General features: G+C 44.0%; 1 protein-coding gene across 1 annotated transcript in view; it reads left to right on the forward strand.

The window, feature by feature from the left end:
- The window catches only part of SFMBT1 (Scm like with four mbt domains 1), a 74,477-nt gene that overhangs the window by 24,784 nt on the left and 35,517 nt on the right, over positions 1-14,176 (forward strand). The window contains exon 2 of the mRNA XM_063412000.1: positions 12,702-12,861. Within this exon, the coding sequence (XP_063268070.1) occupies positions 12,834-12,861 (28 nt within the window). The 5' untranslated portion in view covers positions 12,702-12,833. The remainder of the gene's footprint in view (positions 1-12,701; positions 12,862-14,176) is intronic.

The raw sequence follows: 14,176 nt of genomic DNA on the forward strand, positions 1-14,176 counted from the left end.
TGCTTAGATGGACCTGGGGTGGCTGCTGTGTGAGGAAGAGCAAGTTTTTAGTTAGCTCTTTGTTTTGGCAAAGAGTTTGACAGAATGAGACCTGGATAGACAACTTTTATCTTAATTTGATTTTTTTTCCTGTGTTCTTTAAATCTAGGAAATAATCACTGTAACCCTGAAATATAAATAAATTGGACTGGTAGGGCATGAATTTTAAATGTAGAAGAGATTTGCTACTGTGGTATAGGTCAGTAAAATAAATTACAGAGTCTTTTGCTGAAGTGTTGGTGGGCTTGGTCCCCAACTTCACGGAAATCTCTGGGCTAACTGGTTAATGTTTAAAGAAGGGAATTTTGTTTCTGAAGTAACTGGCTGTTTTCTGGGTGTTTACTCTTCCTTTCCCCCTTAGTTCCTCTGTTCCTGAGGGCAAAACTGCAGTGATTGCTTTTACTGGGCCCCTCTTTTCCCTCTTCTTTCCCTTGCTCCCCCCTCCCCAGCTGTGCATGTACCAGGACGAAGAGCCTAACACCCTTTCCTTCTTGAGGCTTCTCTTATCAGATTTAAGTTTTTCAGGCATGATACTTCTTTAAATAATTATGATCTAATGTGTCTGTGGTCAGGGAATTGAGTGGTGCTAAAAGTGATCTTGTTGTCTGGAGAATATTTTGCTGTTTGCTCTTTATAATCCAGGCAGCACTAAGGATGGAAAAGTGCTGTTTGCAAGGCAGTAGTGAATCTCCACAATCAAAAATGCTAAAAAAGTAACTGGTACCGCTGAGTGAACACATGTGTAAGATAATGTTTAAAAGCCCATGGAAAGAAAATGTGTTTGAAATCTGCCTTGCTCAAGGTTTCAGAGTAAGGTTTGAATCAGAAAAGCTCCTGATCTCCCTTCCCTGCTACGTTTGCAGCATCGGAAGTGCCAAGGTACAGTTTCCAAAAGTTCTGACTTCAGCACTGCAAGGCTGGAAGAGCATTGTCTTTCTAAGTAAAAGTTTTCTAAATTTTCTAAGTAAAGTCTTTCCTGAGTGATCCCAGCTCCAGAGCTGCCAGGTGTTCATTTAACCTTCCAGTTTGTCATTACATCTTTTTGACCTGCTTGGTAAAAGCTGCCTCTTTACAGAGTCTCCCACAAGTTGTTCCTCTTTTTTCCCTTGGAAGCCCTTGCTTCCCTACAAAGGCTGATTTGCTGTGATCTGTCTCCCTTACCTCACAGCACTTTTTCTCTCCTTCCTATTCTGATAGCTCCTATTTTAGAGAGCTGCAAGTTGTAACCTTATTTTGCTTGGTTGGGTGAGGAGCCTCGATGCATTTCACTGCCACTGCAACCTTACAGATGCTCATCAGCATCTTCACCTTTGCCTTCTTTCCTTGAGCACTTAGACTTTAAAAATAACCTGTCCTTCTATGGCAAAACCTTTATCCTTCACTCCAAGAATTAAAATTAATGTGATTTGCACACATCTGAAGTGAAAGGTGCCATTTTTCTGTGGAAAAGAAGTAGCTTGCACAGATCACCTATGGCACAAAGGTATGAAATAAGTTTTGTAAAATTAAAATTCAGGTGGGGGGTTATGCAGATTGCCTCATTTGAATATTTAAATGTTCTGTAGCTTTTTGATGACTGCTTTATCATTGTTTTCCATATATATGCAATGATGCTCATTTACAGCCTTCCCCAATCAGTTATACAGCAAATACCACTGCTATAAATAAAATGTCATTTGCAGGAGACAGGGTTTTGGAAGTTAAACGAGGAAGAAATATTAGCTGTGATCAGTTGGTCAGGATTTTCTCTACAGGATTATTAAAAGGAGTGGTTGAAATGTAGATTTTCCATTCCCTTCTGATATTAGCCAAGGAATACCTCAGGATTCTGGATAGTGTTTCAGAAAGATTGTCCAAGAGAGGAAAAAAAAAAAAAGTCTGGGGATGTTATCTGGTGTTGCAGCTTAGTCAGTGTAGTATTTGGCAATGAGAAAGCAGCAGTGCTGCTTGTCACCATCCCTGGCCATGCAGCCTCGCCCTCCTCTCTGCCATGGCTGCTGTCTTAATCCTGCAGTCAGCTGTTTCTTCTCTCCAGCAGGAAACTAATAGCTGTTGGGTTTTTTTTTCCTTGTTTCTTACTTGGTCAGATCAGGCTTTGGCTTATTTGGTGCTTCTGCACTGTCTGCTAAATAATTCAGATATTTCTGTCTAGTTATTCAGTATCACTGGCTTTGCTTTTAGCACTTGAGCAGTGATGGTAAACTCGTATTTGTCACCATCAGTGCAAATACACTTATTTTTGCAGTCACACTCTGGAGCCCCAGCAGCATCTGCCAGATGCTCACACAGGCACACCTCGGGCTGCTCCTGCTCCTGCCACGGGCTTTCCTGCAGCTGCAGGGAAATGTCTCTTCCTCTGCAGGTTTATCATGGCTCACGTGGGAGCGACAGATCCTGCGCTGGGCTGCTGAATTTTGTCGAATCAGTCCTGAAGTGACTGAGATTAGATTAGTTCAGGTGATTATACTCAAGACTCCCTCATCAGCCACTCTATCTTTGGAAGATACCGAGCAGCTCAGGTCAGATTGCATCTCACAGTAACACAGGAGGTGTTCAAGAGAGCACAGGAGACCTGTGAAACAAGCTGGGGGTCTGAGTAAAGGCCTGTTGAACCCAGGCTGCAGAGGGCTTTTTCTGATGGAACAACTGATGGAACTTAGGATGAGGTGCTCTCAGCACTCATTTTTATCTCTACATATACATTGTCGGAAGTTGAATTTTGCCTCATCTAGGGTTTCTGACTTGAGGTGATAATTTTCACTCAGTGGTTGAGATGGCAAGTGATTCTATTTAATAAAAATGGAATTAGAAGTTCTCATATTCACATTTGGAGACTCGAGCAGAGGGACACAGGCTTTGAGATACATTCCCCAGTGGCCCCCATGCATGGTAGAATCGTGGTTTTGTTTTTGGCCTCCCCTCAGTTTTAGGGTGATAATTGACAGTCACGTTTTGGCTTTTAAACTGGGGAGTGCCTGTGAGTAGGAAATCATTGTAGTCCTGGCAAGGATTCACGTTTGAGTGGTGTAAAGGTGACGTGCATTGCATTGAGCTGGTCTGCTGGGGAGGAGGAGAGGAGAACATAACCTTACAGAAGAAGTGGAACCTGCTGCTGTTTAGTTTTCTGTGCTGCTGGTGTTTCTGTGCAGAGCTGGGGGAGGACTTTGGGAAGGGGGGTCAGGTCCAGGTCACAGGAGCTGTGAGGAAGAGGAGGAAGGGGTGTCCTCACCCGCTGTCCCTTGTCCCCAGGCTGGCAGAGCAGGGCTCTGTCTCCCTCCTCCTGCAGATGCTGTGCTGGTGCTGGCACCTGCTGCCTGCAGAGATATTTGGGAGTGTTCCAGGACTGCTCTGGTAATCAGACTTGCCTTGCACTGTGCTGAAACAGTGAAATTTAGCTGTGACAATAAAAACCTGAGGCACACAAGTGCTGAAGCGATGCTGGACTCTGAAACATGGGTTTGTGAAGAAAATGACTGGGCAGGCCCCCAGACCTGACTCTTCAAAGTTTGTAGTCTCATTCCTTCAGGTGTCATCTGAAATGAAGAACTCAGCATTTCTGAAAGCCAGCACTGCTGGCCTTGATGATGAGGTGGCTTTGTGGAGTGTGGTCAGTGTACATTGGGTTGTCACCTTTTAGAGTCCTTTTAGAGTCCTCTTTCCTGTTAATCTTCTCGTTATTAGGTACCACAGCGTCCTTGTTAGGGAAAATGAACTGAGATGTGACTTTCCAAAGACAGCTTCTGCAGCCACAGGCTTTCCCTGTGTGTCTGCCTGTTCTGTGCCCTGTGCTGGCCACTCAGGAATAAGTTGATTTCTTTGTAAGGAAAATCCTGAGTTCTTAGTCTGTTTTGATCCAGCTTGATTTGTTGTGATCATTGCTTTTGCTAAAACTGTGTCCTGTTTGCTCCTGCAGCTCTTATTTGCAGTCATGGAGGGGTTTTTTTTTAGTGCCACTGCTTGTTAAAATAGGTTTTCTGTCTCTTGGACAGTTTGATTTGCAGTTGCATCTGTCTGTACAGACCTTATGTTCAAAATATCATTAGTGTGCATAAAAACAAATAAGGATGCTGTAATTAAGGGGTTTTTAAATTGAAATTATTTAAGATTAACTGACTTAGATTGAAATTATATGATACCAAAACTGCAAACTTTGAAATAAGTTATTTTCCATCTTAATTTTCACTCCAGCCTGCCACTGACAATTTGACTAACAGATTGTTTGTCCAAGGAAGAAGGCCTGATGATCCGTGTATGCAAAGAAATATAAATGAAGTGCCACTCCCTTTGCTTTCTCCTAGTATGAATACCAGTATTTTAAAAACAGGAACATGAAGTTCAACTGCTGAGTCAATTTCTTAACCCAAATCTGAGTTGTCCTGTGGTTGTGGTGGCATTCAAGGGAGAGTTGCCCTTTCAGAGTGTAGCTTATGGATGAGAAATGGGTGTAATATATCACTTTTCTCTGTGTTGTGTACCATTTCAATGGCATGATAAGGGAAGGAAGCAAGTAGGAGTGTGCTTTTACATACAAAAGGTGTTTTATGTCATGGATTTTTTCTTAAATGTCTTATTTGCAAGGTACCTTCCTTCCCCCACCAGTCTTCTCCTTTAATTGTTGTATTGTCTGCAGTGATGACATCCATTAGTTGGTTCTCTGAAACAGGAGTTCATTTTCAAAGGATTTGGAAGATTGTGCAGAGTTTTTTTTCCCCTTTATGTGAACTGAGTGCTGAGTCAAGTTGAGTGTCCTGTTCAGATTTGATTCAAAGGTTTTCCTATAACATATGCAACAGAATAGAAGTTGGCAGTGAGGACTTGATGAATTAATTGAGCCTCGTGGCAGTATTAGGAACTATTTATTGTAACTTTGTGAAGACTGCAATGACCTTCATATGTTGTCTGCAGGCCTGACATCCTTTATAGATTGAAATTAATTTCCCAATCTGGTATTGTGACGTTTCTCCAGTAATTCTCATGTTTCAGGCACTTACGGATTAATTTGTATCTTTGTTAATTGCCTCAATGTACGTGCAATGAAGGTACCTTTTTGATTTAGAACACTTTTCCCTCCCACAGTGGATAGGCTCCTCAGAGGGAGTGTAAAGGGTTCCTTCCTCTGCCAGCAGATTAACTCTTGCCTGCCACTTCATCCCTTTCCCCATCACTGTATCCCATGGGATTCTGTACTTACATGCACCAGGCATTCACATCCAGAGGCAGAAGTCAGCTCATTTCCATCTGAGTGCTCTATTTCATCTCACCATGAATCATACAACATTTTACTGGTAGAATATTTGCTTGTTCATGCTGCTTGTCTTTGTACAGAGGATAAGAAGCTGCCAGGCTGTTGTCTGGGACTTGGGAGCAGCAGGAACCTCACGTTTTTCCTTCATCTTTTTTTCCAGCTTGTAACTTCAGGCAGTTGTATTCATGCACTAGGACATGAATTTAAAAAATCAACAATGAAAACAGAGCAGTCTGTTCTGTCTGGTTTCTTTATTTGGCCCATAAACCCCAACGTGCTCGTAGTCTGCATGCCATGAAAGTCGATGAAGAGAGCAGAACAATGCTGGAGATTTTGCGTTTCAAAAAGAAAAACAAGCCTTAAGGACTGGACAGGACTCCCAACTATCTTAAACGTTAGAGACAAACTGTATTTAACAGCTCCTATTGGCAACCACTTACAAACAATGGAACTTTTGGGGACACCCTGTTGTGTGTTATTCCCCTGTCAAGTCAATGCTCTCTCTGGCCAGTGGCATTTAAATTAGCTGGGAATAGAGCTGTGAATTTTACATTCTCACCCGGACTTAACCTGCAGTCCCGTGGAAATTGCTTTACTGGCTGGGTAGCACAGCACGGGTTATAAAGTCAGATGCTGTGATTTGTTGAGCTGGACCTCAGGATTGTTGAGGTGTGTTCTTTTGTGTGTTTCAAGATTCATTAACAAGGCTTCCCAGTTCTGGATGGTCAGGCAGGTCCAGGCACTGAGTCAAATCCTGGAAGCCACTGGACTTCAAACAGGGGTCAGGATTGGAAAACAGACATAAATTGACCTAATCTAAGTGGAAAAGATAAACATTGCATATCGTATCAGCAAAATTTTGCTAAATAGGTTATTGTTCGTTGTTTTTTTCTGTCATGTACAATAGCTCTGATGAAAGATTGAGTTAAAGATATGAGCACTGGTTTTGTGACCAAATAGATTTTCCTGTTCTCTGGTAAGTATTTTCATGCTAATAAAATGTACATTCACAGACATCTCCGCATTTTCAAGGCAGAAAGGACTAGCAGGCTGTAACCTTTGAGTCTGCTGTGAGGTTCCTGTTTGTTTGGCTGTGTAATGCCAGCCCTTGCTGTATTTAACCTGACCTGGGTGCTCTGGTTCCCAGGTGCAGCCCTGCCCTGTCCTGGTGACACAGCCACCCTGTCCCTGTGTGCTGCAGGCAGGGAGGGACCAGGAGCACAGCAGGATGCTGCTGTGGGAGTGCATCCCTCGGACACCCGTGTAGGTCCTGGAGGTGTCTGTGCATGAGGAACAGCAGTGTTAAACCCTCTAAATAACTCTGGGGTTTGCTGGTTTGGTGTGGGCAGAGCAGCCTGTGCTGGCTCTGCACACCTTGATGGTGGGCATTGGCTCAGGGCAGGGAAGCTGTCACAAACAGGCCTTTTATTCTGAATAAACCCTTGGAGCAGAAATAATAGGCTTGTTGTTGCATTGCAGTGCAGTGGTGCAAGCTGACTGAGCATCCTCTGCAGGGGTGCTGGATTTAAAGCATTTAAAGCATCCTATTGCATGAATACAATCACGTTCTATTGCTTGATGTGGTTACTTCCATGTGGAAGGTGTATGTTCCAGAGCCACACAACTCTCTGAAAGCCTGGCCTGCTGTTGCTGGCAAAGGCCTGGATCCTCCACAGCAGAATCTTTGCCCCTTTTACGACTTAAGAGAGTTTCTTTGAGAGTGTAAGAACAGAAGGTGTGTTCTTTAAATTCACTTCTCTTCGAGGAGGCTCAGCGTTGCTGTTTCAATGGAATGGATGAACCCGAGTTCTCTTCTGCTAAGACAGATTTGATGGGAGCAGCAGGGAGTTGTTGGGGTTACTGGTCTGTGAGTAGAGATTTCAGTGTGGGTGTGAGAGAAATTAGAGTAGGTTTTAATAATGAATCTAACTCTGGTGATAGTTCCTACTTGCGTTTATCTGCATGTATAATCTTCATGTTCAATGATATCAGCAGAATTCTGCTGCTCAGATAAGACAACCTAAAGGAAATGTTGGTGTTCCTACCTGCCTAAAAGGTGATTCAGTGGTTTGTTTGTCTTTGATAAATCCTTACAGAAGCAGGCAAATAAGCTGCTTTTTACAGGCCAGCTGTTTCATTTCTTGCTTTAAAGAACTGCAAGTCAGCCAAAAGTTTCTGTTCTCCCCATTGGGTGGGATAATTCCTTCAGCACCTGTGACTAATGAAATTGGTAGGTTTTTTATTGCTTTGTTATAAAGGCATCAAACTTTATTTTGCCTGTCCGTAGTCTGCTTTCTGGGATTTGCAGGAAAGATTTGGGGTGTGCTAACAATGCTGAGCCAAGGCTTCTGTGACAGGTAGTTTTCTTTCCTACAGAAACAACTGAAACTGATTGTTTTTTTCTTGTCACAGAACAGCAATTAAAATGGCTTGAAAATTTGGAATTTCAGCATAAATTGGAGATTGTAAGAAGTCTTCCACTTTGTCTTTTGTTTGTGGGAGGTCAGGTACTAAGAAGGCTTGTAAAATACTTATTTTGTTTATACAACTGAAAGTTAGAAAATATCTAAAATATTATCCAGGCTTCCAGCTGGTAGGGACTAAATAAGAGAAGACAAAATTATAAGGAAAGCCTTAAACCCTGTTTTGACTGTAAAAGGCTTGGAGATCTAGGAGCTTGCATGAAGTATGGGACTCTGGAGACCCTTTCTTGGAGAAGTAGGACCTCTGCCAAGGGAGAATGGCAGGAGGATGGAGCAAGAGGGGAAGGCATAGATGTGTGTACAATAACAGTTTGCTTCCCAAGAAAATACTTTTAAAGTCCTGTCTGACAGAAATTGGTGTGGTTGTAGAATGACAAAACCTGACTCATATTCCACGTGGCACCTGAGACAGAGGCTGGGTTTGTGCCCACCCTGCTCCTGCACTGTGTCACTGGAGTTAAAAATCCCCCAGGTGGGGAGAGGAGATGGGCAAAGCCTTGGTGGCTTTAGACACCCCAGTGCTGGTGTCACACTGCTCCTGCAGCTCTGTGGGGAGTGAGCTGCTCGTCCAAGTGCAGCAGCAGTGATCCCAAACAGCTCCTTCACAGGTATTAAAGGTTTCCCACACCAGCTGCTCTTCTGAAGGTTTGTTTGCTTTTGCCTCTCTCAGCCCCGATTTCAAGGGTGGGGTTTTTGTTCAGAGGAGGCAGAAATCTGCCCTGGTGCCTGGTAGAGGTGGTTGCTGCTCTGCTGTGGCAGGTGTGTCCTTGCACCCAGCTGGCAGCAGTGCTTAGCCAGAGTCCCTGGCATTTTCCCCAAAAAGGATGGGACTGTTTTAAGGAAATGTACTGACCCCAGCATGGGAGTTTGGGTATTTCTGTAACTGCGAGTGTATTGCTGCAAAAGACTGAATGAAACTCACACTGAATAGCTTGCAAATTAATTTCTCCAGCATGGTTGATTTTTGGTTCTGGTTGAGAAATTTGCACAATATATCATCTATCTTGTTTTGTGCTGAAAAGACTTAACTAAGAGGTATGAAACTTGCCAGTATATCTGGAAAGCATTTCACAGAAAAGTTTATGAATCAAGTACTACAAGTTGGAAGTTGAACCTAAAATTAAGTTGCCTCCTACCTGAGTAGAGTATTGCATTGGATTCTTTTTGTGCTGTAGAATTTTAATTTTTTTTTTAATAACACACTTCAATTTAAGTTGTCATCTAAGAATGTCCTTTCTATTTTTGAACTAGTTCTGTCAGTGAGGAGTCGGCAGAGTCTCAGGCTGGGTGGAGTCTCTCTCCTCTGAGTGGGTTTAAATGTGTTTTCCAAAGGGCTGATGTTTTCTGCCTGGCTTAGGACCCCGTGCACCTGCATTTCTCCCTGAGATCTGCTCACATTGATCAGGTGTGTGGCCTGCGAGTACCCAGCACACAAATCTTGATTCCCACATTCTCCCCTTTTCCCCTGGAGCCACTGTGTCACTTCGTGTGGCACAAGGGCCAGCTGAGACCTGTATTCGTGACTGACTGTGGTGGTGTTAGGTTAGGAAAAAGGTTTAAAAGAAAAGTGCTTGGAGTTGTGGTGGGGTTTTTTTTTTTGTGTTTTGTTTTGTTTTGTTTTTTGTAGGCTGTGGGAATTGCTCGTTTCTGCAGAGGCAGGGGCAAATAGAAGCAGGGGCAAATGAAGGGTGGGTTGGAGCTGGGATTTTGCAGGGCAGCGTCAGGAATTGGGGTCTGTGCCCTGTGGGTTGGAGCCTGTCCGGTGCAGTGCCAGGATTGGGCCCACCATGAGGAGAAAATAAACTGTTAATTAAAATAAATTGTTACAAAAAGTCTTTAGAAGAAGTGCACGTGTCCTTTCCCCTCCAAGGAAAAAATTAATCGCTGTTTCTCGGAGTGAAAAAGCGCAGGGAGTGTGTGAGGGGGCACAGGGAGCAGGAGGAGGCTCAGTGCCTCTCCTCACACCTCCACCAGTAACAAAGGGAAGGGATCCTCCGGGGCAGAGGGATCCTCCAGGGGAGAGAGGGATCCTCCAGGGGAGAGGGATGCTCCAGGGGGGAGAGGGATCCTCCAGGGGAGAGAGGGATGCTCCGGGGCAGAGGGATGCTCCGGGGCAGAGGGATGCTCCGGGGCAGAGGGATGCTCTGGGGCAGAGAGGGATCCTCCAGGGGGCAGAGAGGGATCCTCCGGGGCAGAGGGATGCTCCGAGGGGGAGAGGGATCCTCTGGGGGAGAGAGGGATCCTCTGGGGGAGAGAGGGATCCTCTGGGGGAGAGAGGGATCCTCTGGGGGAGAGAGGGATCCTCTGGGGGAGAGAGGGATCCTCCGGGGGAGAGAGGGATGCTCCGGGGCAGAGAGGGATCCTCTGGGGCAGAGGGATGCTCCGGGGCAGAGGGATCCTCGGCTCCCTGCACATTTTCGGGTCCAGAGCTGCAGTTTGCAGTGCTGAGGGACCCTGTCCTGTCCTGGCAGAGCTGGGACAGGGTTCCTGCCTGCCCGTGCCCAGAGCAGCTCCGTGGGTTTGAAACAGATTTTCCTGGGTGCCTTGGCACGGAGGAATTCACTGAAACCTGATCCTTGCTGGAGCTCTGTCCCCAGTCCTGAGGGGTGGCTCCTGTCCCCACTGGCTCCTGCACCTTTGTTTCAAAATAATATTAAGCCTCAGACACCAGCTGATTTACTTTAATTCAATATCCAACTTATGTTTGATTTCTTTTCATATTCAAGTGAGCCATCTGGCTTTAATGAACTGTAACTGTTTTTAATGCTGCCTCCAGTTGCTAACATCTGAATATTTCATGTGCTGAAAGGAGATTTGAAATGCAGAAGTGAGACTGAGGAGTCCAAAGTATTTCCAAATCAGCTCTGTTCCAGCAGCACTTGTGCTCCACTTCCCTCGAGATTTATCAAAAAGTAATCTTTGGGGTGCCAGACTGTAAGCAGCAGCCGTGGTGGGTGCTAATTGCAAATGCTCTCAATTTTGTGTACATAAAACACCACAACTGCTTATGAAATCCTGAATAACAACCCAGCTTGACTTGGGCAGCATATCAATCAGCTTCAACAGGAGCTGCAGTGTTTGGCATCTTCTAAATCAACAGATTCAAAAATCAAATCAGATTCAAAAATCAAATTCTCTTTGGTGCTCGGGGTTTGGTTTTGTGGGTTTGTTTTGGCGTTTTTGGTGAGGAGGGTAGTGTCCAAAATATTCTCATTAAAAAAAAAAAGGAATGTACTTGCACCACATAGTTTAGTTATAGAAGCTAATTGAGAGCTGTATCCTATAAACTGAAAATAGCTTAATTGCAGTTAATTCTGAGTATACTTTGCCAGGACTACACTATTCTAAAGCCGTGGCATATCCCCAGACCTGTTGGAATACGTGCCTTGCTCACAGCATTGCCTTTGTTTTGGCTTAGCACTGTGACAGCTGACAGACTTGGGATAGGGCATTACCAAGTCATGTTTTGATTAATGGTTAAAAAGTGTTTTGTTGGTTAGTTCTTCTCTGTGTGCTGAGCATTGTGCCAGTGACATCAGCTTCCAGCATCACTTTTTAAAAGAGGGAAATAGATGGAAGCTCAGTCTGTGTAGGAGGAAGGTCTTGGGAGAGGATAGTCAGGGAAGATGTGCTTGAGTTACTTTACCCTGCACTGCTTTGTCCTGTGAGCCTGGAAAAACTCAGGCTCACTGTGTGAGGGACCAGTGGAGAGTGAGAGTGGAGCCTGTGCTTAATTTCTCAGTAACTTTCTCACAGAGCTGGACTGGGAGTTGATGTGTGACCTTGTAGTTACACGCTGAGCACAGATTTTCTGAGCTGGAGTGGAGCAGGTTAGAAGCCTGTAGCAGAAATTAGCAGCTGGGTTCTATTCCAGACACACTCCTGTGAAGCTGTAATGAATAAAAGTTATTAGTGTCTTCTACACAGTAGATTTTTCTGGCATTCAGCTGCCATTCAATTGGAGCTCTTAATGATAACTCTTGCTACTCTCAAAAAATTTTTACTTTCACTTGTAATGACAATTTTTGAAGTTGGCTGTAGTTTTGATTGTACTTGAACTCCTTACATGACTGACTGGATTTTTTATTCTATTCAAGTCTGTTGATTTATTTGTGTGTGAAGGAAGCTACCAGTGTTGTGTACCTCTAAGGTTATCAGGTACTCTGCATAGACACCATAGCTGTACAAAACTCAAAATCAGAGACTTTTCAAATGTGTAGGACTTCATTTTTATAAACCATTGTTATTCAAAATGTGTTCATTTCAAAAGCACAGCCTATGTTTTTAGAACCTGATTTTTAGTCCTCTACATTATTTCAGGTATCTCACTTAAATGAAACGGGTACTTCACAGATACTCAGCAAGAATGCAAAGGCTTTTTGAAATAACCTTTTCCTTAGAAGAGTTTTCAAGCCAATAATCTTGGTTTTATGGCCGCTCATCTCTTTAATTTATATGAAGATGTCAGTCAAAGCATGTTATTTGTAAAGAAATACATCACCTAGACTCTTATTTGCTATACAGCTTTGCTTGGAGAGTTTTGTAACGAAACAAAACTTGTGGTTCACTGCCAATGAACAGGTGGGCTTGCTTTAAACCTGTTTTTACTTATTTTCTACCATCCATAATGGAATAATTGTTTAATTGCTCATAGTACTAGGTTTGTAAATTGGATATTAGGAAGAAATGTTTCCCTGTGAGGGTGCTGAGGCCCTGGCAGGGGTTGCCCAGAGCAGCTGTGGCTGCTCCATCCCTGGAATGTCCAAGGCCAGTGGGGTGGGTCCTGAGCAGCCTGGGAGGGTGGAAGGTGTCCCTGCCTATGGTGTGGAATGAGATGAGCTTTGAGTTCTCTTCCAACCCAAACCCCTCTGGCATTCTACCTTAAAAGCAGCTAAAAATCCCATGAAGGTTTTCTTACCAATTGTTCCTTTCAGGTTTTTTCCAGGATCCCTTCTTGAATGTCTCAGCTGCTGTGGAAGGCGGGAGGCGGCTCATGAGCACCCAACAGTGACAGCCTTGGACTGCCCTGCTTCTGGCTGTGGGAACAACCACTGGGTCCTGTGGAGATGAATGGAGAACAGCAGTATGATGCAGGTAACAAACAGTGCAGCCCAGCTCCCTGGCCAGCTTTTCTGAAAGGATTAGCAGTGTGGAAGAAAGATGAGCCCAGTGAGTGTCTCATAGTGCGTGTGCCTGGGGCTGCACACAGGGAGAAACTCCAGTCTCACAGATTCTGGGTTGTGTCCTGGCTGTGGGGCTGTCATGGCTGTGTTTGTTACTGCTCTGTGTCAGAGCAGGGTGTGTCACTGGCTTAAAGGGAAACAAAATCTGGCCCACCTCTCTTGGTGGTTGTGTTTCCAAGAAGCTGTGACTTTCCTTTTTGTGGTACCACTATGAGATGGGCTGATGAAAAGCTTGGTGGTGTTAACACTTAAGGCATTTATCTTTCAGAGTGGTTACTACCTAGTTCTGTCCTTGTGTTCATCTTCTTCTCAATATTTTGGCAAGCTTTTGCTGCTGGTTGAAAAAGTCAGATAACTGGAGCTGTTTGCTGCCACTGTAATCTGTCCTGTTTTTCTGAAGTGCCTTGGTGTGTCCTCTTTGGTAGGCTTGTGATATCAATTCCTAACCTCCTGAGAGTGGTGTGTTGTGATAAATCAGCTCAAGTCTTGGATCACATTGGAACACCAGGCTAGGAAGAGCCTGGGGTGGCTGGGAATGCTAACAGCTTTCTGAAATGGTTCTGGAATTGTGGGGCTAGGGACCATCCATTTTCTCTTGCCTGCCATGACTTGTCCCTTTTCTTTGAGGAGGTCCCAACCTATTACAGTTTATATAAAGCAGCTTTTAATTTGTAGTTGATAGTGTAAACAATTGAATCAAGATTTTATCTGAGTATTCGTTTCCTTTGGTACTTGTCCAGCAAGATGCACTTCTCATGGGACAAATTCATTATTGGTAATTTTTGTACCTTTAATTTATGGAAATCTAATTGTTGTCAGCGTTGCTGAAGAAATGGTAAACATAATTTTAATCTATAGTGGTTTTTAGGAGAATGCTGTGGTCTGCTTTATGATGCTGAAATATGCTTTTTGATTGTTAATTACAGAAGTCAGTCAAGTTGTTATCAATGTTGTATCCTCAAATAATCAAGAAAAGGCATTATGGATGTGGATGTAGAATTTCTCCTGACACATGCAAATACTTTTTCCTTGCCTAGTGGGAACTGCAGGCTTCTGTCACAGAGTGGAAGGAGGGGAGAAGTGGTGTGAGAAATTGTTTACACAGTCAGCAGTGATAGTCCACAGGCTGTGAGAGCACATCCTCAGTCTTAAAACCTTTATTGACATTTTTCCAACTTCCTCAAAAAGTACCAGGTCACAGAGTCCTCTTTCACTGTGTGCTTTTG

Source organism: Prinia subflava, chromosome 14 (genome assembly GCF_021018805.1).
Source record: "Prinia subflava isolate CZ2003 ecotype Zambia chromosome 14, Cam_Psub_1.2, whole genome shotgun sequence".
NCBI classification, from domain to species: domain Eukaryota; kingdom Metazoa; phylum Chordata; class Aves; order Passeriformes; family Cisticolidae; genus Prinia; species Prinia subflava.